Source organism: Nanorana parkeri, unplaced genomic scaffold (assembly GCF_000935625.1).
Source record: "Nanorana parkeri isolate BGI_ZX_2015 unplaced genomic scaffold, ASM93562v1 scaffold132, whole genome shotgun sequence".
Taxonomy (NCBI): Eukaryota; Metazoa; Chordata; class Amphibia; order Anura; family Dicroglossidae; genus Nanorana; species Nanorana parkeri.
In genome coordinates this window covers 472,078-499,462 of record NW_017306400.1, presented here as the reverse complement: position 1 = coordinate 499,462, position 27,385 = coordinate 472,078, and the positions used below count along the sequence as shown (strand labels likewise).

The window sequence follows — 27,385 nt, the reverse complement described above, 5'->3', positions numbered from 1 at the left end:
GAGAGAGCTCGGTACACGAGCTCTCTCCGGTCCCCTCTCCGCTGCAAGAATGCGGAAGTGTTGTATAATACATCACTTCCGCATTCTTGTGTCACTCTCCAGCTTCAGAAGCTGGAAAGAAGCTGATGGAGCAGATCTCTGCTTCATCAGCTTCTTTTGGGGGGTCCTAGGTGACATTAGGGGTCTTAGAGACCCCTGATGTCTCCATAAAGAGGACCTGCCACATATTTTGCTATCACATGGGGGGGTTTATTAGCCCCCGTATGTGATATCAATAAAGTTTTGTGAAAAAAAAAGGAAAAAAAAATTAAGGTCCCCCCAAAAAAAATTTAAGTAAATTTAAAAAAAAAGTTCCCCCAAAAAATTTTTAAGTAAATTTAAAAAAAAGAAAAAAAATTTTAAGTCCCCACCCATACATACACGCATGCAAACATGCGTCGGGGGCGCATACGTGCAAAAACGACGATTGCGCCCATTACGCCGCACATGTTACATATCGCCGCGAACGTCGCAGTGAGAGCAATAAGTCTAGGGCCATCAATCACTGATAACACTAAACTGATGAGCGGTAAAAGCTTTTAAAGCGTCGCCTATGGCCAATTTTGGGTATGGTAGTTTTCTGCGATTTCGCGGGTGCGCGCAATTTTAAAGCTTGACATGTTTGGTGTCTATTTAACCGACGTGACCCGATCTTTTATATTTTACCAAAAAACTGGGTAATAATAAATGTTTCCTAACATAATGTTAAAAAAAACTTTTTTTTCCCCAAATTTTCTGTAATTTTTCCTAATTATAGTAAAAAATAAAAACCCCAGTGGTGATTAAATACCACCGAAATAAAGCTCTATCTGTCCCCAAAAAATGGTATAAAATTCATTTCAGTACAGCGTTGCATGACGGAATAAACGTCAGTCAAAGTACCGCAGCGCTGAATACTGAAAAATGGCCTGGCCAGGAAGGGGGTCTAAACACCTGGTCTTGAAGTGGTTAAAGAAAGAAATGCAGCCCCTACCATCAAACATGACAGAGGTTCACTGATGTTTTGGGGTTGCTTTGCCGCTTCACTGTGTGCATGGCATTATGAAATCTGAAGACTACCAAAGAATTCTGGGGTGCAATGCAGGGCCCAGTGTCAGAAAGTTGGGTCTCCATCAGAGGTCATGGGTCTTACAGCAGGACAATGACCCAAAACACATGTCAAAAAGCACCCAGAAATGGTTTCAGACAAAGGAGAATACTGGACTGGCCAGCAATTAGTCCAGATATACATGCCATAGAGCCCCTGTGGAGAGATCTCAAAACAGCAGTTGGGAAAAGAAACCCTTCCCATCTGAGAGACCTAGAGCAGTTGGCAAAAGAAGAGTGGTCCAAAATTCCTGAAGAGAGATGTAAAAAACGAATTGATAGTTACAGGAAAATATTGATTTCAGTTACTTTTTCCAAGAGCTGTGCTACTAAATATTATTGAGGATGCTCTGAACGCATTTCAGGTTCTCATACAAATCCTCCTTTCTTTAGGGCTTATTAAGGGAGAACATGTATCAGGACTGTGATGGCATGAAATTGGATACCATTTTGTCTAATGTGTGAGAAGGCATAGTGCTCTTCAGCAGCTGATTTGGCAGTCTTAGGTTTGGTGGCAGCTTTAGTTTTCTTTTTTTTTGAGAATGTTATCCTTTATTTTCACCTGGTGATCTTGCCAGTAGTAATACATTTCCCCACCAAGGATGACAACACTCACTTACAGTATTGTATCTGGACTAGCATTGTCACCCCCAGGACAAGACTACAGAACACCTTCTCTCCATATCAAAGGTTGAGAGAGAGCTGGGAAAAAAATGCTAACTGATATCAGTGCAGCAGAGACAGAGAGCACAAAAGTTATGAGCATACAAGGTTTTGGGCAGTATCAACAGGTATAGATATAGCAAAAGAATAATAATAATGTATTTAACAGTTAAAAAGCGAGCAAATAAGATGAGTTATGTGTTAGGACTTACATACACTTTAACATGTAGCAGAATCAAAGTGTAAAAAATATTTTGCTAATATCGTTTAAGCAAAAAAAGTAAGCATCTACTTTTATTTATATTAATATTGCATTGTATTGCTTTACAAATCCAGAATAACAGAGGTTATATTTGACATTTGCCAATCTCTTTTTGCATTTCAGATGTGGAATGATATATATGGAAGCAAAAGACTTAGGATGGGAGCCTCTGACTGAGTCATGGTTAGCTGCAAAACTTCCAGCATTTTTTACTGCTGAAGAAAGCCAAATTGTGCAGGTAGAACCAATGCTCACCATATTAACTCTGGGAGGAAAAAAATATTATCTTCTCTCATCTAAAAAATTTCCTGCTTCCTAGCCAGTCAGCACTTCAACATTTAATAAATAACCTAGGCTGTGGACAGGACATTTTTTCTTTATTTTGATACCCTTACAGAAGTAATCATGCCTCTTGTCAGGTTCTCTGCGGATAAAGACAAATGCTCTGCATTGCCAGACTGTCTATGCATTTCAACCTAAAACAACGAAATGTGTGATTTCTGGATATTCCAAAAGTGTCATTTGTCTTGTCATTTGGGATAGAATGGCTACAATGCATAAACATAGCATTTCAATGAACACTATAGATTGGGGGATTTAATTTTTTTTTCATTTTCAGTTCTAAAATAAACATATGTTTTTAAAAAATATTTTGCAAATAAAGAATGTTATTTTTAATTGCATATTTGAGATATTGCATATAGCTTCAGTGTTATCATTTTTGTCAGCCAGGGGAAGACTCCTGGACTTAGATATGCTCTTATCCTGCTTCCATTTTTAGTTGTGAGCATAATATTTTGCGTGTTCTTATTAAAAGTGATATCCTTTACACTATGCTTTCTCTTATTATATATGTTTTGCTTCCTCTTCTAATATATCTGCCTGTCTATCTATCCCTCTGTCTATCCTAATAATAAAAAAGAACAAACAATACCAATCAAAAAATACCTGCTCAACTGACAGCTCACAAGACTCTTGTGCACAGTATTTCACTGGGTTTAAATTGGCCATCAGATCTGTCAATCCATAATGTTTGTCTTTCTTTCCAATGTTACATAAAAACCTGTTCTTTACACTAGAGATACCATTTCAGCAGACATTAGGGCTGGTATTTTACATCATAGGAGGGACATTAATGTACAGGCCCCTTGCTGTGCTGCAGCTAGTCTTTCCTGCACTGCCCAGTTATTTGTGAGGAGGGGAACCCCAAGAATCAGGGACAAAAGTCCATGTGTATTACCCCATTGGATATTTCCTAATAAAAAGAAAAATCTTCAAGATGTTGTAATAGAGTAGTGGTTGTAAAGCACCTAAGCATACCTTCACCTAGAGCATTAGAAGTGTGAGCTTCAGAATTAAAGTTTTATTATAAGATCAAGGAAACAAAATAAAAGGGGAATGTACTTTTAAAAAAAAAGACATGACTGCAGATAAAGCACATTTTAGCATGCTTTCGAGTCACCAAAGTGATATGATTAACATCCATGAGGAATCCAGGTAGTAGCAGGGGGGAAATTAACAATACTCCTCTGATGGTGCAGCTGCCGGGGTAAAGCAAATTATTACAAGAAAAGAGAATGAAGAGCATCTCTCTCTATGTGTGTGTATATATATATATCTCCGCAAATTGTTTTCAATAACCTGCAAAAATGCCAAGGTTACTTATTTAGGCACAAGCTTATTATAAAGAAATGTGCCTTTTAAAAACCATAGCCTTTATTCAGTGGCTGGCAAATGAAAGGGGATGTTTGCGTACGTGTGTTAGCTAATTTAATAACCTCCATTATTTGATTTCTACTCCGTGTTAGTGGGAGCTGATAAAGTGTACTGCAGAAGTCATGCTATCAATAACTTTGAAGGAAATAGCCAGCCTTGCTAGGTACATAGTCTCACTGAAGAAAAATGCTGTTTCAGTGGCATGACAATAATAATATGAAATATTCCAGCATCCATAGCTGACATTTATCTCACTTAACACAAATATGGAATTATTATACTCTAATAGATATGAAATTAGCCCATTACAGACAAAGACCATTATAGGGAGGAGGGTTTATTATCAGGAAAGATATGTTATTATATGGGGCTTTTGGCAGGTAGCTTGGGAAGTCAGTCTTGTCATGGTGCCTGACCTGTACACTTATTTGAAATGCACTGGGAAGGAGTATAATTGCCCTGTTTTGTTAAATGATATAAAGCTAAACCTTTTTCTTCTTTCTACCATTTGAATTTTATTTAGAACCTTAAAACAAAGCTGCCCAAAAATTAATTTGTAAAATGTATATGATATTGCAATAACAAATGTAATGGCTAAAACCTTTACTAATCTTTTAATAAATATTTTGTAGTAGTTTTTAGCTGTTGTTAATATACAGTGCCTCCACACTTTACTGCCTACATAAATAAAGTATTACATTATAATTATTTAGAGACTATCACCAGAGAGTTACTGACAGAAGCAGAAGCAGCTGACAGAGCTGCACAGAGAGTCTGCAGATCATCAGTGAAGCAGTATTACCCCATGCGTCCCCTGCAGTTGATCATGTGACATCATGGATCACACCAACAAGTGCATGGAATGCCTGGGGCATTATAACTATTCCTGTTATAAGCAGCTTGCTTGCACTGCCCTGCCTGGAGGATCTTCTGTCAGCAGCAGGTATGAGCAAATCAGCCTGGGTTTGATTTACTGGTCATTCAACTAACCCATCAAAAATCAGGGAATTACAAACATGAATCCAAACCCATTTTAAGTCATTAAGAGGCAAATCTTAAAAATCCTAGAAATCAGTTCTGACCGTTCTAAGGCTACTAGGCAAGGGATTATAATACAAATGGCATTGGGAACTACAGAAAAACATGTACCAATGCAAACAAAATAAAAATAGAAATACCATTCAGCAAGGAGAGGGTCCTACTGTTTATGCAATTTCAAGGGCAACATGAAAAAAACACAAATCCTTTTAATTTCATGTTTAGGAGATACCTTGAAGCTGTATGGTGTGTTATGGAACAGGGGCAAGCTGAATGTCTGACACATCTTGCCTGGCACACATACTGAACCTTATCATGCCCTTTGCGTGCAGAACATCACAACACACCTTTGCGTAACAGAGGTGTGTACAAAGCTCTCTCTCTTTCATCTCTCACATTTGCCATAGTTGCCATCACTTTCATTAAATCTGGTATCTGGCTCCACTGCACTGGAGGCATAACTGCAGGAGGGAAACCAATGGACATGGGCTGGCCACTCTCACACATGTTGGCTTTGGTTTACCACTTTTCCAGATGCAGTCAAAGCTGTTCTTTGTGTGCTGCATGTCACCACATTTTTCTGTGGAATGCACCAAATGGCACCCCTTATTTTTCCCCCTCCATTTCCCATATCTGCCATTAAATGTAATTTGTCCCCTTTATTAAAAATCAAGGTCTGCAAGGCCTATTGTGACTAAAGTGTGAGGCAGAGAGTCTACCTGATTTTATGCACATAGAGATTCATTTTGCTTTACTTTTACTTTTTCTTTTTAAAGGCTTTTTTAAATATAATTGTAAGGCCATCCCTGCACAATTGAAGCAAACATGGGCAGGGACAGCATACAACATGGGAGCTACCTACGAAAAACATAAAAAGAGGGTTACCTGCAAGAAGGCTGCCAACTTAGACACTTGCCTTGCAGAGGTGATGGTTTCAAGCAATCCTAACTTTTAATAGGAATGTCTCTAATTTAAAAAAAAACAATGCACAGGCAAAACCAACAAAAGAGCCATGTATGAATGGTCCATACCAACCATTTTCCCACTCACCAACAGTACTTTTTATGTTATTTTGAAAAATCAAGATTAGTATTTGTTTATCTTGTTAGATGTTTATTGTTCATTTTTACTGGTATATACCAGTAAAATTTTTTATTGGTATATTTTCATTATTAGGCTGTCCTTGCCCTGGTGAAGCAAACAGCGTGGGCAAAGACAACAAGGCTGTAAATAAAATGCTTGCAAGTTATCATATCCATATCATTATCATATCCATGAACTATTGGGTGTCACCTCTGGACCACTTGGTTGCATTGCATTCTTGCAACATGGGTTGAGGGTTAGTTTTTTGGGGTGAAGATTTTTTTATTTTTGGTGGTTTTAAAAGGATGGAGTGAGGTTATGGTAATAATAAAGGGCGCCCTTGTACAGACTGTCAGCAACAACTTCATGATGTGGTCTAATTAACACTAATCTAAAAGTCATAACTTAAAGTATAACATTATAGATAAAAATGAGGAGTTACACATTAAAATAAGAAATGCAGTGTTTTATTTCTGACAGAAATATTATGTAGCATGTAATTATTTTTGCAATCAAAATTAGAGTGTATTATTTCAAAAATCCAAAAATATCAGACAAACTTGATGCATACTATGTAGGCAGCTTTATTAGACCACGTTGTAAGAGGAAGACACTAGGCAGAGTGTATTATTTCACTGAAAGGAGACAAAAATATTGATCAGTCCATGCAAACTAGGACTGCACCGATACCGGTTTTTCGGTATGCAGTACGAGTACCGATATTTTTTTTACTCACCAATACCGAGCGAGTATCTTAAGGTCCCATTAAAGTACTTAAAGTCCCATTAAGGAAGCTATGCGGCGTGAAATGACTGACCACCTGGCTTCTTGTTTAGCGGGGAAGCCGAGTGGCATGTAAAGACTCGCCACCCGGCTTCCCGATCAGCAGGGAAGCCGTCTCCATGCTCCCTCATCACCAGGTGACAAGGCAGCATTGAACAAGCTTTGTGGCCAATCAGGAAGCCAGGCACCGTCTAATAACGCATTGTCTGGCTTCCTGATTGGTCGGGAAGCTGGCCAACCAGGAAGCCGGGCAACACGTCATTACACGGCACCCGGCTTTCTGATTAGCCAGGAACCCAGCTCCATGCTCCCTCATCACCAGCTGATGGGGGAACATGATGTCAGCTTTATGGCCAATCAGAAAGCCGGGGGGCATGTAATGACACGCTGTCCAGCTTCCTGATTGGCCGTCCCCATGTTCCCTAATCCTAAGTGACGAGTGAGCATGGAGATGGCTTCCCGGCCAATCAGGAAGCCGGGCAGTGTGTACTGACTCACTGCCCAGCTTTCTATTACTGGAAGCTCAAGTATCGAGCTAGGCATCAGAGCATTTCGACGAGTATGAGTTCTCGCCCAAATACTAGTATCGGTATTGGTGCATCCCTAATGCAAATTATGTGAGGTGCTTTAGCAGGCTGAAAGGTTTCAGTGACACAACAGGCAGGTTTGTAATCAAGAAATTAAAATGAATGTGTTTTATTTCTCAGAAAAAGCCTCCATATTGTACTGACTCCATGTAGAGTATTTAAGCACCTTTACTAGGCTGCATTTTTAACAGAACCCAAACCATCTAGCTTTTAATAAAAAAAATCAGCATTTGAGTGTATTTATTTTTACCGAAAACAGCGCCCACAATATTGTAATGAACCAGGAGAGACACTATTTTATTATAAAAATAATTGTTTAATAATCTGTAGGAAACCCCCAAAATATTGTCTTTTAACACTTTCACTAAATTGCTTTGTCAACAGGACCCACATCAGCCAATTTTAATGTTAAATATCAACATAAGAGTGTACTTATTTCACTGCTAAAAGCCCCTAATATGTTGTAGTGAGTACCTGCATAGACTTTACATGCTTTCGATAGGCAACTTACTCATTAGGACCTACACCAACCAGCTTTCAAATGATGAAATCAACATTTGAGCATGTTAATTTCACTTGAAAAAGATCCCAAATTGTTTTAGTGAGTACATGCACAGTCTTTACTCAACTTCACTAGAATGCTATGCCGCTTTTGGGCAGCATATGAATGTTTGTCACCTAGTATTGTAAGCTCAATATAATAAGTCACACAGCTTTTTCAGACACAACATATAATAATAATAATATAGAATACTTTTATATACATAATAATATCGAATAATAATAATATAATAATAATATAGAGGCTGTATAACTAATAATATAGATATTAAAGGAAACACATACATTGCCATTGATAACCACCTTATATACATATTGATTTCTTGCTGACTTATCCAAAACCAGTATTCTGTATAGTGGTTCTTACTTTAGTCTAACTTCACTTGCTCCATACTTGTTCCAAATTAGTGACTCAAAAATGATGGCACCAGGGAGTCCAGTATGACATCCAAACTCCTAAGATTTTTTTAAGGTTCCCATACAAAGATAACATCATCCTAAAATATGAATATTTTTAGTGCAATTGTGCAACAAGTTTCCTGGGAATGGAGCACTCACATATGGATTTCGTAAGAGGTGTGTGCCTTTTCCTGTATGTTCTCTACAGTACAGGAAATGCAAGAAGAAGGCATGAAACCTCTTAGGAGATAAGTCAATAAAGCTTATTAATTATAAAGATACAAAACAAATTAACACTATGAATTTGGACTTTTACCAAAGCATTATTTCCGAAACAACATAAATAAGGTGGTAAGGCTTATTTGGCACTACACTGGATCATTCATTCTTATAAGGCAATTAACTTTACATAAAATATAATATTTACTCTTTTTTTGCTAATTTGTTTAAATTATTATTTAACTGGCTACTCATTCACCTTCTATTTACCACCAGCTGGGAGCACAGATTTCTGAAATGTTGCCTACTTCCTTGCTTGTGCTATGCAGATGGAATAAAGTGTAATTGTTTGAAAACAAGTTGCCATATGGTAGAAAGCACAGACGATTAGTTTATTAACACTGGTCCTAATATGCCTTACCATGCTGTTCCTGTATTGAAACTTGCCTTAATATATCATTCAAGAGAAGAAAAATAGTATTGCTGGAACTCACTATATGTATTTCAACATATGGTGCTGCAGAATTTTTCGTTTGACTTTCACTTTGTAATTGAATGGCTTTTTTGAAGTCTTAATGTGCTAATGACAGAATTGAGATGTTCTCTCTGCAATTAGTTGGGCTAATACTTGCCTTAGGTGGGATTTATAGTACTTTGTTTTATATAATGGGCTTATTTGGATGATTTTGGAAGAGCTCATTTCCATTCTCTCATTGTTATTGCTTTTATTAGTAATATACCCTCCAATTTACCAGTAGATGGGAACATTGTTCCTGTGGGAAATTGTGGATCTTAAGCTGTTTAGTATTTTATTATAGTTATCTATGTTTATGGAATATGTATTGTTCATTTTATCTGAGAACTATACCAAATATTACAGAACATCCAGCACATACATACTAAAATATTTATTTAGTAAACTGTAAAAAATTCAGATTGCTGTAGTTCTGAAAAAGGTATCTATATAACAATATAAGCTTTGATTTTTTTTGGATCATGGCCTGCACAATATCATTATTATCAGTACATTATTTAGTATGAAGTACAAACTTGTAGCACTTAGAAAAAGCCACATATATGCAAATATATGAAGGACAAGAGTGACAGCATAAGCTTGCCATGCACATCTTTATATGATCCAACTACCAGCACTGTCTTTACTTTTTTGGCTGTGGTGAATAGGTACATCATCTTAATCGACACCCCACGATGCAATGTCAGGTACTTCTGCAATCTAGCATTAGGCTTTAGCACTGATACTGGGAGAGTAACTATTTGCATAACTGTTTTGGGAAGAAATTTTCACAATGTGTATGTGCTATTTCTTGTGGGATTGGCAGCTTCATAAACCTATCCATGTATTGCCTTTAAAGTGCAACAGAAGTCTTTTTTTTTTCTAGTTTTGGATAGAGTGGAGAGGGATTTTTTTATTACTGTTTGTGTCACCATCTCTTCTTCATAGTGGTGATTGTTATCACTAAAAATTAAATTGAAAGACAATCCAAAATATTGGGTATTATCAGAACAGAAATAGATGGGAAATCTTCCACTGGGGCCCATAGTTCTGGTGACCCTGCTGATCACCAGGAATTAAAGGCAAATCTCTCAATTTGGGACTCAGATGGCAAAAAAAGCCTGACAGAGTTATAATCTTCCCTTATTCAGTAAAAAAAATAGTTTTTGCTTCAGTTATACTTTTATTGCTACTACATTTAAAATAAGTGTTATAAATACATTTATGTATAATACGTTTAATAGTATTAATTGAAAGTGTTAGGGTCTGATTTTAATCATATGTCCACCACACCACTTTGATTTTGCTGCTATTTTGTGCCCAAGATCTTTGTATCTGCATAGTTGAATATACAACAAATAAAATGTATTTTTACATATGACCAAAAGTCGATAAGATTATATTTTTCCCTAAAACCTTTATATGTCATATGTATGAACATTATGAAACATATAAGAGGCTGCTGCCCTACTAAAACTCTTCCCCCTTAGGCATTGGCTTGTATTTTCTTTCTATAAATCTTAATCTGTATATTTTGACTTTATATACTTAGGTGCAGTGGATTAGTTTGTCAGAAGAAGCTATTGACAGTCAATGATAATAGGAGGCAACAATTTCTTGCATTATTATTGGCTATTGATACTGACTGGCTTGCTACACATTATGCAGTCATATGATAACCTCCGAATTCTTTGTCTGCATCTGTGATTGGTGTATAACTTCAGTTACAGCTCCCTTGGATGCATTTCCAAAAATATGGAGCTCATAAATATTTTTATATAACAAGATAATTTAGCCAATGTAATAGACATGTGCCATTTGTTTTATCCTGAATCAAAATTCTTATGAATTTTGCGTAATTCGGACATTCGGATACATCCGAATTTCCAAATCCCAATGCATCCGAATGTGTCTGCATTCCCATTTCCTAAATTTTGGATCCCATCTGAATTTCATTTAAAAAACGAAATTGAATCGGACATGTGACTTTTCTGGCCAATTAGATGTGCCTCAGCTTTGGTTTTATGTATATTTGGCTCCCAATGTTGCCACAAGAAATATTCGTTGGTACTACAGATTACTGATTATATATAAATAATATTAAGCTGATGCTCCAAGACCCGAATTGAGTCTGCATTTCCGAATAGCATTCAGGAGCTCTGGAAGCCTCAGATTTAACATTATGTATATGAATATGGCTCCCAGACTAGTATTGCTTTCTGGAGCTCCCCAATGCTATTCGGAAATTCGAACTCCCGCTAGGAGCTTCAGCTTTAGTATTAATATCTGTATATGGTTTTCTGTGGTAGTCGCAAACAATATTTGTTCGTAAACTCATCCAAAACTAATGAAAATTCAGATTTCGTCCGAAATAAAGAAAAATCCAAACTGAACTAAATTTTTTCACAGCTTACATGTCTACAATGTAACCAGTCGTGCAGTGGCATGTAAGCAACCATCCCAACATGCATAAAAAAGTCTAAATTATTAATACAACATTCTTACATGGAAGAGATAGGTATCTTTCTGGCAGGAGGCTTTGTTTAATAGAATCCAGTTTTTCATTTTAAAAAGAAGCCACTGACACTTGGACCTTGCATGTTAACAAGCTGAAGATTAAGCCTACCTGAAATATGTGCATATTATAGTAAAACATTTATTCATAGTATTTATCAAGTCAACTGGACTACCAACGATGCCATCCCTATGGCATACAATTTTTGTTCTTGTAGAATTCTCAGTATCATTGACACAGCTTTTAAAAAAACCAAGCCTGATAAATGTCAAGTTTAAGGATATTATCATAACAGGACATTTAAAATAGAGGTGCTTTAAGAAGTTAGATTTTTGAGCTCTTATTATGGTACCCTCCATTTTCTTGGCATGGCACTAGCATGGAGAAATATGATGCACAGCAAGTTACATCAATGTCAAATATCTATTTTTATGTACAGGTGGCACTGCTTTCTCATATATTTATGAATGTTATAAAGACACTATTCACACAGTTTGATTTTTTTATTTTAGGCTTTATAAGTCATTTCAGCTTTGACCCATGGATAATGTAGAATTGAGAAGAAAAACATGTATCCAAACACCTGAAAACATAAGATTATCTTAATAGTTACATTAATTGTGAAGGAACATGAATAGGAGTAAAGCACATAGGTCTCTTTGCACAGAAGAATACTGTGCATAACTTTCTGCCAGCACAAAAGCCTGTACAATAGCTTCAATATTGGGGTATGAAGCATTGCCAAGTTATCAAGCAGGCTCAATTTTATTTGCAATTCAGGTTTCATGTAGATTTTAAGAAATCAATCAGCATACTAGGATGCAAAATAATGAATACTGTAATGTTTTAACAATAATAAAAATTGTAAAATCTTTACTCTTTTGTGGTGTAGATAATTACTTTTAAGAATGGAAACGGGGAATAGGTGTGTTTGTATACACTAAATGTCATTGATAAAAAAGGATACACATATACATCTGACAAATGATCAATGGAACAATTAATAAATCAATTTCATGTGAGATTAAGGGTTGAAGAATGTATTAAATAACAGCACAAAGTACAAAATCAACACAGAGGTCCTAAACATGTAGTTGTCCTTTACGCTTCTGAGTTAGTAAGGCTTTCCCAGCTAATGTGACAGGTCAAGGGTTATGATTTAAAAGTACAAGACATAGAACTCATATTAAATGAAAAAAATGCAAAGTCTGACAGTATGGGCTAATTTAATAAAATGCAATTGGCATATTAGTCCAGATACAGGTAGATATGAATATAGCACATGTCAGACAAGAATCCGTTGTGCTGCTGAGTTTACATAAGCAATGCATTTTGTTTCCTTGATGGACTGAATAGCTTCAAGAGGAAAGTTTAATATTTTAGGCTATAAATACGTTTTATTTTCTCTACACATTATTTTCTACTTACTCGTCCTTTTTCTCTTTCTTATCCCCCTCTTCTTCTCTTTGTCCTTTACCTCTTGTTCCTTCTACACCTTCTCCTTCATTATTAATATTTGTGGAACTTGTGACATCTTAGTTTTCAGTAACTAACCTACATACACATTATGCATTTCATATTGTATATTTGTTATTAGATACGTTCTCGTTGATGCATCTTGGTAAAACTATTTGTCTTGTCTCTTTAGTCAATGTGCAGATGGCTACTTCCAGTTTGCTTAGATTTTGTTGAAAAAAAGTGTACATTTGTAACAAAGACTTCTCCTATGCATCTTACTATGTCAATGCTGAAGATCTATGAATGTTTACTGGCAAACATAAGGTGAGACTAAAATGTATTGGTTTTCTTGTACAATATACAATAGACTTTGTTTAAGAAACCAAACAAATTTGAAATAATCAGCATGGAAAAACTTTATGCCTTCATGTTGTATGTTATTCTTACTAGCTGTTCTGTTCTATGACATTGTGGCATAGCAAAATTAAAGTAGAGTTAGGTAAATGATGTACTGTTATTATTTTTTAGCAAACCAATTCCCTATTATAGCTAATTTGCCTACAAACGTCAGGTGGTCATAATAAACTGGCCACTCAGTGTATATTGTAATGTTAGGGGAATCCAGCAGAATTGCAGGACAGAGGCTTTGCAAATAAAGTAATGCTTATTAACTTAAATAACTTCATAGCACCAAACTAACCTAACACTTCGTGTTCATAGACCAACTGGAAAACTTAAACAGCGATTCTTCAGCATAACAGAAAATAATGGTCTCACCGACTTCCATGTTTCAGAGCTGCAATCGCAGTTAAACAGTCCCAGACTTTCAGGGTAACTTTCCCAGTCCACAGGTTTCTACAAACATACTGACATGCAGTTTCACAGTAACACACAAATCCACAATCTCCAGCCTCCACTTCACTCCACACTACATCTCACATGCTATCTACAACTTCCTGTCTTTTAAACACACTTCCTCCAGCAGGTGAGTTAACCTTGTTTTGTCTTGTTTGGGACCACAGCCCAAACAGAGGGGAAATATAGCGTCCGTCCAGGACCCAGCCCCTGGGCATCCTGTACAATATATATATATATATATATATTATATAGTGTATACAGTATATAGTGTATACATGTAATTATATTATTTGCAGCCTCTAAGGAAATACTTTTTTTAAATCTGTCATCCTGACCTTTAGTTTTCATTTTAAGCTTTTTACTGCATTAGTCTCAAATGCAGATAAAATGCATGGACGTGAGAACATAAATAAAGTCTGGTCAGACTAACACATTTTGTTGTAGTGAATTGAATAAGTGAATTACTGTTGTGTTGACCTGCAGTTTGCTATTTAAATAAATTGAAATGAATAGCACATCACATGTGAATGCATGCATTCTGGTGTGAATGACCCCTAAGGCTTTAAAAATATTTTGTGACCCTTGTCCTCAATGAAACTGTATAGCTACAGAACTTATAAAGTAACAGGAACCTTCTTCTTTAACAGTGTTAACGAAAATATTTACTATTAAATGGTGGTAGGAAAATATTCTTAAAGCATACTTGTGCTTTGCTTATATACCCATGCCCAGCAGAATATACTTACTCTTCCTTTGATTGTGCTGTTCAGTGCTGGGAGTCAAAGATCATATCCTGTACTGCCAAATATTGAGGAGCATGTGACTCATTCTATGTTAGGTGACTTGTTTACACAGGGCTTTCCTTTTGTTCCCAATGGAGTGGAGAAAGAGTGAGAAAAGGAAGGTAAGTATATGCATCTGTGGAGGTCTGCCTTATGTGATTCTGTTGTTTTAATAGGAATGGGTGCTTAAAGTGACTTTAAACTTAGGTGTTAGAACTAAAATAAATTATTCAAGTATCTTTCCTTCTGGAGGGTGGCTACTTTTGTTTCCTATGGTATCTGTGTGTTGTATAGCAACCACCACTCCAAGCTCACGTCTGTGATGGACTACAATCTCAATACAAATTAATAAACTAAATGTGAAATTGTAGACCATCATGGGAGTGAGCTTAGAGTGGTGGCTACTTTACACAGGGACCATGGGGAACACAAGTAGCCACCCTCAAGAAGCAAGGACAGGGTGAGCATGAATTCAGAGATGATTTGAGGACCTACAATTGAGTGATACACAAATAAGATACATTTTTGTTAATAGTTAAGGTACTTGAATGCATTTTGAAGACTTAACTCCTGAGTTTAGTGTCACTTTAAATCCCATTTATGAGTCTGTATCTTACATGGATACTTGAAGCACCTGTAAGAAAAAGGTTCTCTGTGGCCCTACCATAAGGATATAAACCTCACCAGGGGGCCTTTTAATAGGCTACTATTCATGAGCACATATTAAACTGGAGAGTTCAATATAATGTATATGTCTGCCCAGTGAAGCTCTAAAATGAATTCAGTCTGCAACTACTCTTCACTTTAGTAGCTCCCTCCAGCCTCCCTGTTTCATTCATACAGAAGAGTTGTTGACTTGAAGCCTAAAACTGGTCTATTCACATGAAACAGAATCTTCCTAGCATTCATTGTGCCTGCATATGAAGAATCACTAAGGACACAAACTCCTTATACTGTTTGAAGCAGTGTTCTTTAGTAATAGGGGGTTATACATTCTTATTAGAAATTCGGACAAATTGTCGGAAATTCGGACATTCGGATGTATCCGAATTCCGAATTACAGATATAACGAATGCAAACGAATCCGAATTTCCGTTTCCGAAATTCGGTAGCGGTAGTTCGTTCGAACGTTCGTTTCGTTTTCGTTTCTTATTCGTTTCGTTCGTTGAAGAAAAACATTTTTCCCCTCAAAAGTCACTTTGCTACAAACGAACGAACGAATGGACGAAACGAATAAGAAACGAAAGCGAAACGAACGGTCGAACGAACTACCGCTACCGAATTTCGTCCGAATCCGAATTCCGAATCCAAATTGACTTTCACACCCGAATCCCGAAAAACGAAATAACACAAATCCGAATTTAAAACGAAACGAAACAAATTTTTTGGCAGTGCACATGTCTTATTCTTTTAGTGGACTTAATTGTTGATAACATTCTTAAAATATCCTTTTTTAAACTTGATCCATGGATTGGGATGAACTAGAGCAAATGCAATTTTTTGTCAAATGTTTCACGTATTTTCAATGCATTTACAAGAAAGGTTTTAAGCAATCAGATCTCCACTGATTTGATCCATTTTCATACATGACCCATATAATTAATTCCGGTAACTCTGCTGTATTTGATTCATTTCAAAATATAGGCATTTTTGCATTAATAATACACAGGAACATATTCAGAACTAGTTTACTTATTTTCTTATTTTTACTACAGTTATCATTTGGGCCATTGCCATAGTGACATCTATAATTAGATAAAGATGAGGCTCAGATTTCTCTGGAGCAAAAACAATAATATTCCTTTCAGATTTAACTATAAACATGACAATGAAACATTGTTATAAAGAAGGCATATAACTATTCCTTCTTTATTAAGTAATTTGTAGGCCACTTGTATTCAGTTCTCTTGTTTCATGGACCACACTGATAATGCAACTTTTTTTCTTAACGTAAATCATTGTCTAATTAATTAGATGGACGCTGAAGTCTTAACTGATGAAATATACAAAGATGTAATTTTGTTGTAGTTTTTAACTAATTTGCAACATTCTATCAATAATCACTTAAATCAACAAAAGAGCAAATTACAGTCATCAAGGTAAAAGGCATTAGCTAAATTCATGTCACTTTCTGAACTGAATTTTAAATGAAATCAAGGTTTACATAGCTGTTTATTTAAAATACACATTTATAAAGTGGTAGTTTTTGATGCAAGGAATTAAACATAGTTAGATTAGCCATAAGCATAAAATAATTATTGCCCTTTTTGTTAAAGTTAGAGTGAAAGTCAGAACACACACTTGCTGTATATTGTGGGGCTAATAGTTGAACAGCAGGCCAGTTCAGCTCTACTCCTCTATTTAGGTCCTAACCTTTTTAGCTTTCTCATTGCTTGTTGATAATACACATGCAATAGATATTGGAGACAGTTGTTTTTGTGCATTGTGAAATGTTTCTTCTCTAGGTACTCACAAGATCCACTGCTTCTAGGATGTTAATCCTTAAGATGGCTGTTGTGGTTATAAGGAATGTATTTTAGAAACAATAAACCCTTTGGCAGTTAAGGCTTTTCCTGGAAAGCTGAATGTTTAACCAGGTAGCACAACATACTAAGATCTACTGATTGCTTGCATCTATAAACCATGTACTACAGACCACTTCTCCAGTAAATTAGTTCAGAAATAATATATGACAATAGAAGTCGCATGTGAAGTGGTATAATGCATACAGTCCACAAACTGGATTTTAACATGACAAAAATACATTATACAGTATATTTCTAAATTCATTTGTGTTTGCACAGGTAGCTATACATTTTCACTGAAATGAAAATGTCTTAAAATAGTAACCATTGGCATACCGTTGCCATATCTTTGCCAATTCTCAATTAATTGTGAAAATGGAGCTCTTTGCTGCATAACAGACTGAGGAGGATCTTAGATGTCTTGGAGCTAAAATGGTTGTAAGAGTTAGTGGCTTTTTTAGAACATTAGTCCTATGTGCAGATCAGAATGGAAAGGAAGTTTTTAAAAAAGCTCTTTTTTTAGGTCTGCAAAATCTGGCACAGAAAATGAGGAAGAGGTCCTTGATATTGAAGAGACAAGATCTTCTGTGCACCATACTGTAAAAATAAATGAAGAGGTAAAAAATGCAATCCTAGCTTATGGTTTCTTCGCAGTTATTTGGTCTGTTGGAGGAGTTCTTCATCCAGATTCAAAGAAAAGGTAAGCATTGGTATGTTTTTTTTCCATTCACCAACATCATTCTGTTGTTTAGATAATTTTCTGCTTACCTATATTTTTATAAATCACCTGCACAGCTAAGACAGAAAATTAACAATATGCAGTGGGGTTGCTAGGATTGTGAAAGACCTGGGGAACCTGTGGGCACCAAGAGAAGTATAAAGTGGCATGTGGAGCCAGGCATGGTTAAATAAAACCTGAGCCTACTCACTGTATACATAGTGAGTTGGCATAGTACATGGCAAAGGGGGTCATGAGTAGTTTTTGCAGAAGGTGCAGGGTTCAGGAGTGCATCATTTACTAGGGCACGTGAGAGGGATTGGTGGCTCTAAGGAGTCATTGCCTGAGACTTTGAGGAGAAAGAAGAAGAGGTAACCACACTGTCACCAATGTGCAGAACCCAGGTGGCACCACAAACTCCAGCATTGTGGCCCATCCTGCATCCTCCCAGCTAGTGTGCCTTGAAGGTGATGTAATGTTCCTGGCCATGTTGTTGAACCACATGTCTGTGTTCATTTTAACCCTGACACTGACTGTGTGTCCTTGCAAAACAGGGATATTACCGCTTCAGATGCTAGTGGAGGGTAGGCATGGTTGTCAGGGCAAAAAGAGCATCTGGGTATCTGCCCCTGTGATTCAGCACAGACCATAAATTGGCAGAGCAGTGTGAAAAATTGGCAGAAATTAAAACTTATGCTGCTGAAGTATTTCACAGCTCATGGTGTAGCGGTGAGGGTGTTGGTTTCTTCACCTTGGGTGTTCAAGGACCTTGTGCCTACACTGAGTACAGGCCTTTTGCTGCCAATTTTTACATAGTTACATAGCAGGTAAGGTTGAATAAGGATACAGGTTCATTGAGTTCAACCTATGTGGTTTTGTGTGTGTGTGTGTGTTTGAGTTACTAAGATGACCTGTACCTCTGTATATGTTTCTCTCTGAGGAAGGTATCTAGACAGGTCTTGAATGATTCCATACTTTCAGGTGAAACCACTGCCTGTGGAAGGGAGTTCCACAATTGTACAGCTTTCACAGTAAAGAATCCCCTTCAGAGTTTAAAATTAAACCTTTTCTCTTCCAGTTTCAGATGGTGGCCTCTTGTCGTCTTGAGTGAACTAATTGTGCACAGTTTATTACTGATTTTCCCATCACCATTAAACAATATGTAAAAAAATATCATGTCTAAAGTCTCCTCCTTTCAAGAGTGAACAAGTTTAATTAATACAGTCTTTCCTCATAGTTTAGGTCCTCTAACCCCTTTATTAGCTTTGTCACCCTTCTTTGGACTAATGTTTTGTATAGGGGGAGAATTATGGATTTGCCTTTAGAGTGCATCCCCTTTTTTATGCAAGATAGTACCCTGCTCGCCTTATTTGCTGCTGCCTGGCATTGCATGCTGTTACTAAGGCTCTTTTTTTTTTGCATGTAATTTTTTATTTGCGGGCAAGGTATAGTACAACATACATGAAGAGTATAAAATCACAAGGTATACAAAAGAAGGCATACAAAAGGCTAGTGAATAATAACATTACTATACGTTCAGCAAAAAAAAAGATTCACTGACTATAGCTCTTCTCAATTGCATCCAACCACACAGGAGAAGGTTATGTGTGGATTCCAGAGATAACTTCAAAAACTGGCCACTTGTGTACATAGTTGGGGAGTACCTTTGATATAGAAGATGCTGTGGAATATAAATGATGATGTATGGAGGATAGAGGCATCTTCTGGGTTGGGGAGGATAGCAAATGCCTTAGAAGCCTTGAGTTGGGTTCTATACTAGCCGTGGGAAGATTATGGCCAATAAAGTGCTTAATTTGGGCATGTTGGAGGAAGTGATTAGCTGAAATGTGAAATTCGCTCTGGAGCTCCTCCAGGGTCTTGCATTTCCCCTGTACTGTGATCATATCTCGTAGGGTGTGAATTCCCCTAGCCTTCCATTGGCTAAACACCGGGGATTCGTGTTCAGCCAGGAAGGCTGGTGTAGTGAGTAGTGGCATCAGTGGTGAAACCATACCCGTCAAAAGAAAAAGTTTTCTCACCTCCCTCCATGCGATTATGGTATCTCTTAGGAGTATATTACGTTTTATATGAGGGGGAAGGCGGGGGAGTGGAGTATGAAGTACCCCTGGAAGAGACCACGGGTAGACTAGTTGTTGTTCCAATTTTGTGTTTTTCGCCAGTCGCGGACATGGCGAAAAATACTGGCCAGGTTGTACAGTCTGATGTTGGGCATATTGGCGCCTAATTGCGATGTTGGGTGTTGCAGTTTGGATAGTGCAATCCTGGATCTTTTCCCGTTCCATATGAATTGGGAGAAGGCCCTATGCAGTGCCTGAGCGTCCTTATGTTTAATCAGTAAGGGGATCGTCTGCATTGGATAAAGGAGGCGAGCAAAACTAATCATCCTAATTAAGTGACACCTTCCCAATGTAGAGATGGGAAGGTCCCGCCAATTTCTAAGCTCGGTGGTTATTTTTTTGAAAATGGGGGAATAATTCAAGGTATAGAGATCCGTTGCTAAACGTGGGATTTGAATACCCAAATGACGGATGGAGTGTCTGTTTATTTGTATCTTGAATCTGTCAGGCCACACTGTCATATCGATTGATTGTGCAGTATCTAGGGGGAGCAATTCACATTTATCAAAATTGATTTTTAGTCCAGAGAAGGACCCATATAAGTTTATATAGCTAAGTATGTTTGGAATTTGAGAGGATGGGTTAGAGAGGAATATAAGTATGTCATCTGCGAACAGTTAGTTTTACATCATGCGGACCCAGACGAATTCCTGAGTACAGGTCCGATGCTACTAGTGATCTGGACAGGGGTTCAATGGCCAGGTTAAATAGGAGTGGGGATAGAGGACATCCCTGGCATGTACCTTTATGTAAATGTATAGGGGAAGATAAGGCAGAAGAAGTGTAGATGCGTGCTGTGGGGGAAGTATAAATGGTAGATATAAAATGTAAAAATAAACCAGAAAATCCCATACGAGTCATCACCAAATGCAGCCAATCCCAGTTGACATTATCGAAAGCTTTCTCGGCATCCAAGGTCAAAAGGGCCCTTGGACACCGAGAAGGACTAGACAGTCTAACCTTTTCTAAAGCAGTAATAACTTTACGCACATTTATAACAGCCGCTCGGCCTGACACAAAACCCACTTGGTCGGTAGATATCAATTTCGGAAGTACGGCAGCTAGTCTGTTTGCTAAGATTTTGGATAGTAGCTTGGCGTCTTGGTTCAATAGTGAAATAGGGCGATATGACCCAGGAAGAAGTGGGTCCTTGCCAGGTTTGGGTAACAGTTTAATGTAGGCCTCGTTGAAGGTGGGCGGGTATTGGTGTGTGCGAAGTATATGATTGAAGAGGGATAGGAGACATGGGGAAATCTCGTCTGAGAGTAGTTTATAGAATTCCGTAGTCATTCCGTCTGGGCCCGGCGCCTTGGATCGAGGGGATGTACGGATGACATGTAAAATTTCTGCAGGTGTGATTTCCCTATTTAAATCTTCCTGGTCCTCAAGAGACAAGGAGGGAAGAGATACTGAGTCTAGAAACTTCCTCCCAGCCGGAATGTCACCTGGGTCAGCGGCATAAAGGGGGGTATAGTAATTGCTGAACAGTTGGCATATGTCATCAGGTTCTGTACACGTGTTGCCCTTGGGGTCATTTAAGCGAACAATGTGAGAAGTGGGTCGTTGACCATGAGCCAAGTTAGCTAATAACCTGCCAGCTTTATTGCCAAATTTTAATAGCTCAACATCTTTACGTGACCTGACGATGAGGTCATATTGTTGCAACCAGTGATCACAGGAACGCTTATGTTGAATCCAATGATCTCTGGTTTGTGGATTGGGAGATTGTTTGTATTTCAAATAAGCATCTCTAGCTGCCGTACTTGCCTCCATATATTTACGTTTGGTCATTTTTTTCCTGGAAGTCACGTAAGCCAGTATCCTGCCTCTGAGGACTGCCTTTGCCGCTTCCCAGAAAAGGAAATAATCATTAACATGCCCATTGTTGTCAGTTTCGTATTCATACCACCAGGACTTCAACAAAGATTGGAAAGTATCGTCAGTAAATAGATAAGATGGGAAACGCCAGGTTTTTGGAGATGAAGCCAGTGCCAAGCCCTGGAGCGTGATTACCACCGGTGCATGGTCCGAAATTACCATCCTTTCAATGGTAGCCGATCTAACTTTGGGTAGGACATTTGGGGAAGAGAGAAATAAGTCAATGCGGGACAGTGATCTATGAGCATCGGAGAAGTGGGTATAGTCCCTTTCGATGGGGTGAAAGAATCTCCATACATCGGTCAATGCCGTCTTGTGGATCAAAACTTGGAGGTGTTTGTCCTGTGGATTTGTTGGGGGAGGGGCGTTCCTAAGTTGCCAAAAGCGATCCTCAGAGGCGGACGGGGTAGCATTGAAGTCGCCTCCTACCAGTGTATAAGATTGCGGACTTTGTTGCATTAGATTGTTGGATAATGAATCACAAAAAGAGTTATTTTCATTGTTTGGTCCATATATATTCCATACGTCTAGTGTTGTGTTACCCAGGGAGACAGTGATGTGGGACCATCTACCCTCCTTCTCATCGTGGGACTGGGATATCAAAGTGAACGGCAGGTTTTTGTTAATAAGGGTGAGTACCCCAGCTTTTCTTGCATTAGCGGGGGCGCCTACTACCAAGCCCACCCAAGATTGTTTCATGCGGTTGAAGTCTGCCTCCTGTAGGTGAGTTTCCTGTAGAAATGCTATCTCTGCATTGAGTTTACGTAGGTGTCGTATAATTTTGCGTCTTAGGTGATCGGAGCCCTTTGACGTTCCATGTTATTACATTTATGGGGGTTCCCATTGACTAGTTGGGTCTGGCTTATGGAAGATTTTGAAACTAAACGGTGAATGGGTGCATGCAAGTGTCCCAGTGCTGCTTGCGCAACCAGTGAGTTGTTCCCCAGGATATATGTTACTTACAGATAGTATTAGACATACCCCGGACATCCGATGGGTTCGGGGGGGTCCCCTTGATCTTCTTCTCATCAGTGCGGGGTCAGGCAGGTGCTCAATATCCGACGTAAACCTATAGTGGCCCATGGTGAAAGAGTGGTTACTTGTAATAGAAAAAAAACAAGAAAAACAAAAAGGAGAGTTAGAACAACAGTCATCACATTCGAGAACAATGTAGGAGTCATACAAAAGATCCTCTAGCGTAGACCTCCTTTTTTCCAGTTGAGCGTGCAATTAACTGGAGCTTCACTTGCATTCAGCTGGCGTCCGCCAGGAATGCGAAGCTAGTGAAAATGCTAGTGTATAGACGGATTGGGTCTCCATCCCGCCCTCATGACAAACTGTAAGTATGGCAAAAACTGGGAGCATCGGTGGGGATTCTTCCCATGAGTAGGTCCTGAAGAGACGTTCCCGCCACTGTTTGAGCATATAGCCTCGTGGAAGAATCACTGGATAGGCGATGTATGCTAGCTTCACGCTTTTTTTCTTCCGCAGGGGGCTTTTGGAAGGTGACGCTGAGACAGGAGCCATCATGGATGAGAGATATTTGAGGGCTTGATCAGGCGAATCGAAGTGCAGGGCCTTCCCCTCAGGCGTTGTGATTCTCAGAATCGCCGGGTAAGCCAGGGTAAACTTAATTCGTCTGTTTACCAATTGTTGACATACGTCATGATACGCTTTCCGTCTTTTCGAGAGGTCTGCGGAGTAGTCGGCGAATATTAACAACTTGTGCTCTCCGGCCACAAGGTTGTGTTGCATGCAGTATGCTTGCAGCAGCTGGTGCTTCTCAGAGTAATCAAGATAGCGCACCACAACAGGTCTGGGCCTAGAGTCTTCCCTGGGTGGGCCCTTTCCACCCTGCACAGTTTTGCTGAGCCCAGCGCTTGCGGAATGACAGTGGAGCAGAATTGGTGGAGATCACCGGGCTTAACAGATTCTGGGAGACCTATAACCCGCAAGTTATTTCTGCGTGACCTGTTCTCCAGATCATCCACTTTGTCAGTCAAATATTGAACTGATTTATTGAGATGGTCTAGATTTTTATTTGCAGAGAAGGATTCCTCATCCAGATCAGCTATTCTCATTTCTAATGTGGTGATCTGTTTGCCATGGGTTGTTAGGGCTGCCTCCAGCTTACCCAGATGCTGCTGTAGAGATTCGGCTATGATGTTGGTCAGCTCAGGTCTTAGATGAGAAGCCACGTCAGTTTTTGATAATCCAGTGGGTCAGAGGGAGAGGACATGTTGTGTTCTCCTGCAGCGGTGGGCGGCTGGGAGAGCTGCATGTCCTCAGCAGCAGTCGCGTCCGCCATCTTGGATGGTCCTGCTCCGTCGGTAAGGGCTGGTTGTAAGGTTCGCCTGGTCTGATTTGTGCGGGCTATGTACCGTTCCATGCCCCCCTTTGTGTGCCCGGTGCGTTCACCCGCTGTGCCGCTGGCGGGAGCGGTGCCTGATAGCGTGATTTGGCCGATGCTTAGGGTGAGGCGGGACGGAGCTCCGGAGCGCACTTCTAGCTCATCTGGCGCCGGAACTGGAAGTTCTACTAAGGCTCTTGTCCACTAAGACTCCCAAATCTTTTTCCACCTCTGATTCCCTCAGTGGGATGCCCAGTAATGAGTAGTTTGCATGTGTATTTTTAACTCCAAAATGTATAAACTTACACTTCTCAATATTAAACCTCATCTGACATGCCAATGCCCTCACTCTTTTTTTATTCCTGCAAAAATTGCTATGTCTTCTGTTGAGTTTATTACCCTACAAATTGTGGTATCATTAGCAAAGACTCAAATATTGCTAATAATACCAGTCCCAATACCATCGATAAACAGGTTGAAGAGCAATGGCCCCAAGATGGAACCCTGGGGCACTCCACTGTCAACCAAGGACCATTTATTGATACTTTCTGGATACGTTCACTTAGCCAGTTCTCTATCCAAATACACACCATTTCATCAATGCTCAAAGATTGAAGCTTCTAAATTAAACCTTTATGATGTACTGTAGCATATGCTTTTGCAAAATCAAGGTACACTACGGCCACTGGCTTTCCTTCAACTAGGCGGCCACTCACCGCCTCATAGAGCATGTTGGTTTAACATGTACAGTCTTCTGAAGCCATGTTGATTGTCATTTATGAAATCATGCCCATAAGCATATTTTTGGATATGGTCGATTATCATACCCTCAACTAACTTGCATATTATGGATGTTAAGCTGGCCGGTCTATAATTCTCAGGTACGCAACTCAAACCTTTTAAAAATATTGGTACAACAGTTGCTTTACGGCAGGGCTAGCAAACCTCCGGCCCTCCAGCTGTGGTGGAACTACAAATCCCATGAGGCTTTGCAATATTCTCACAGACATGACTTCCAAAGAGAGATGCATCATGGCATTTGTAGTTTCACCACGGCTGGAGGACCGGTGGTTTTCTACCCCTGCATTACGGCATTCAGCTGGTACCTCCCCAGTCAATATGGAGTCCTAACAATTAGGAACAACGTCCTCACTATAACTGTGCTTAGCTCTTTAAGTAACATGGGTGCAAGTTATCTGATCCTGGTGATTTATTCACAGTAAGCTTTTCTAGTCCATCGAGAACCCTATCTTCCATCAACCACAGCTGTATGTTCCTCACAGTGCTACACAGATTGTTATTGTGTACATTAAACCCATAATTTTTCTGAGTAGATACTGTGGAGAAGAATGCATTTATTACTTCAACCATCTCCCTGTCATTTGTGATCAACCTCCCATTCTTATCTTTTATGGGACCTCCCTGTTTCTTTCTTACCTTTTCATTGTTTATGTATTGGAAGATTTTTGGGGTTTTTTTTCTGACGGTTGCTTTAAATATTCGTATTTAAATTTTTTCATATTGAGGTGCTGGTCCCAGCCAGTTCTGTGAAACCCAAATGACTGAAACTTTTATCATAGCTGATATGCTGCAGGCAGAGCCAGCACACCGCAACAGTTTTGTTGCCAGCAGACACATTTAAAAAGGCCCACAATGCAGAGCTCTTTCAAATTGCTGCCTATTCAAGTGCTCGGGTACTGTCCTGATGTTAGTCAATTGCTACCCAACACATGCCTGAAGTCTATATTTTGGATATTTGTAAATAATTGGGCATACGGGGAGAGAGGGGGTTCAAGTAATGTGAATGTGAATTATGTGATGCCAGCATTCCGTGTCACTAACGCTGTCTATGAGTATAGTACTTTTATGTAACAATACATACAGCTTAAATGTATCTCCCAAGCATGTACAGTTGCAAGACAAAGTATGTGAACCCATTGGAATAAACTGGTTTTCTGCAGTAATTTGGCATAACATGTGATCTGATCCTCATCTAAGTCACCACAATAGACAAACACAATGTGCTTAAGCTGATAACATACAGACAATTCTAATTTCCTGTGTCTTTATTGAACACAGCCAATAAACATTGACAGTGCTAGGGGAAAAAGTAAGTGAACTCTTGGGGGGTGATTTACTAACCTAAACACACGCACGCACTAGGTGCGTGTGATTTTTACACAGCAAAACGTATTTATCAAGCAAAAAGTCTCTACAAGCATATTTCCACCAATGCCATATATGGAAAAATCATGCACATGATGCATATATAATACTGCTTCACAGTTTAGACAAAAATGGTTAGCTCATGCATTTACATTTCTGCATTCATCAACGCAAGCAACACAATGTAGAGCTAATTTACACAACATCACCTTGCAATTCATGCAGGGCTTTGCACAACACACCTGCTGGGTGTGTACACACTACAAAGGTGTCTAGATTCCACCAATAGATCATGCTGGGAGGGAACACACTACAGAGGTGTATACTTGTTCGTGGCATGTTTATAAGGTTAGTAAATCAACCCCTTGGAGTTAATAGCTGCTTTTACCCCCTTCGGCAGGAATGACTTCAAGCAAGCACTTTTGGTAGCTCTGGATCAGACCTGTACAACATTCAGGAGGAATTTTTGACCATTCCTCTTTACAAAACTGCTTTAGCTCAGACATATTTGTTGGATAAAAACATGGATGGGAACATAGGTGTGCACAGGGGTGTGCGGGGCATATGAAAGCAAGACTATAGATTTTGACTCTCTATGTGTGGGGTGGGGGTGGGTTCGAAAGGGCAATGCTGCACGCCCAGGGCAAGCTCAATGATCATAGGGTAAATAATGGATACAGCACAGTCTATAGAGAGCCTTGATCCTCTAGTTATAACAATAATAATGTGCAATATAGCATTCCCCGGGTGATGTCATACTAAGGTGTGAACACAAAAGTGTTCTACCTTCTGATTTAGAGTGAGAACATACCCCCCTCCCAGCTGTATGTACAGGGGCATTCTGCATCGCCTATCCCAGTGCAGCTCCAGGAAGTCTTGGGACACCTCTGGCTTGCTTCAGTTTATTATGTCTGGAAGTTGGCAAGGTTCACTCTGCATCAAATAGGATGGTCCCAGTACAGGCTGTGTGGAGCAGATCTTGCTTTCAGTATTTGTCATGCATTACTGTGCAGATATGCTGTGTCTATATATATATATATATATATA

At 38.9% G+C, this 27,385-nt stretch overlaps 1 protein-coding gene across 1 annotated transcript in view; it reads left to right on the top strand.

Annotated features, from left to right (window-relative positions):
• LOC108784922 (dynein heavy chain 3, axonemal-like) overlaps positions 1-27,385 on the top strand; it is an 899,093-nt gene that overhangs the window by 475,406 nt on the left and 396,302 nt on the right. The window contains exons 37-39 of the mRNA XM_018553871.1: positions 2,174-2,288; positions 13,114-13,247; positions 17,612-17,788. Coding sequence (XP_018409373.1) covers positions 2,174-2,288; positions 13,114-13,247; positions 17,612-17,788 — 426 coding nt within the window. The remainder of the gene's footprint in view (positions 1-2,173; positions 2,289-13,113; positions 13,248-17,611; positions 17,789-27,385) is intronic.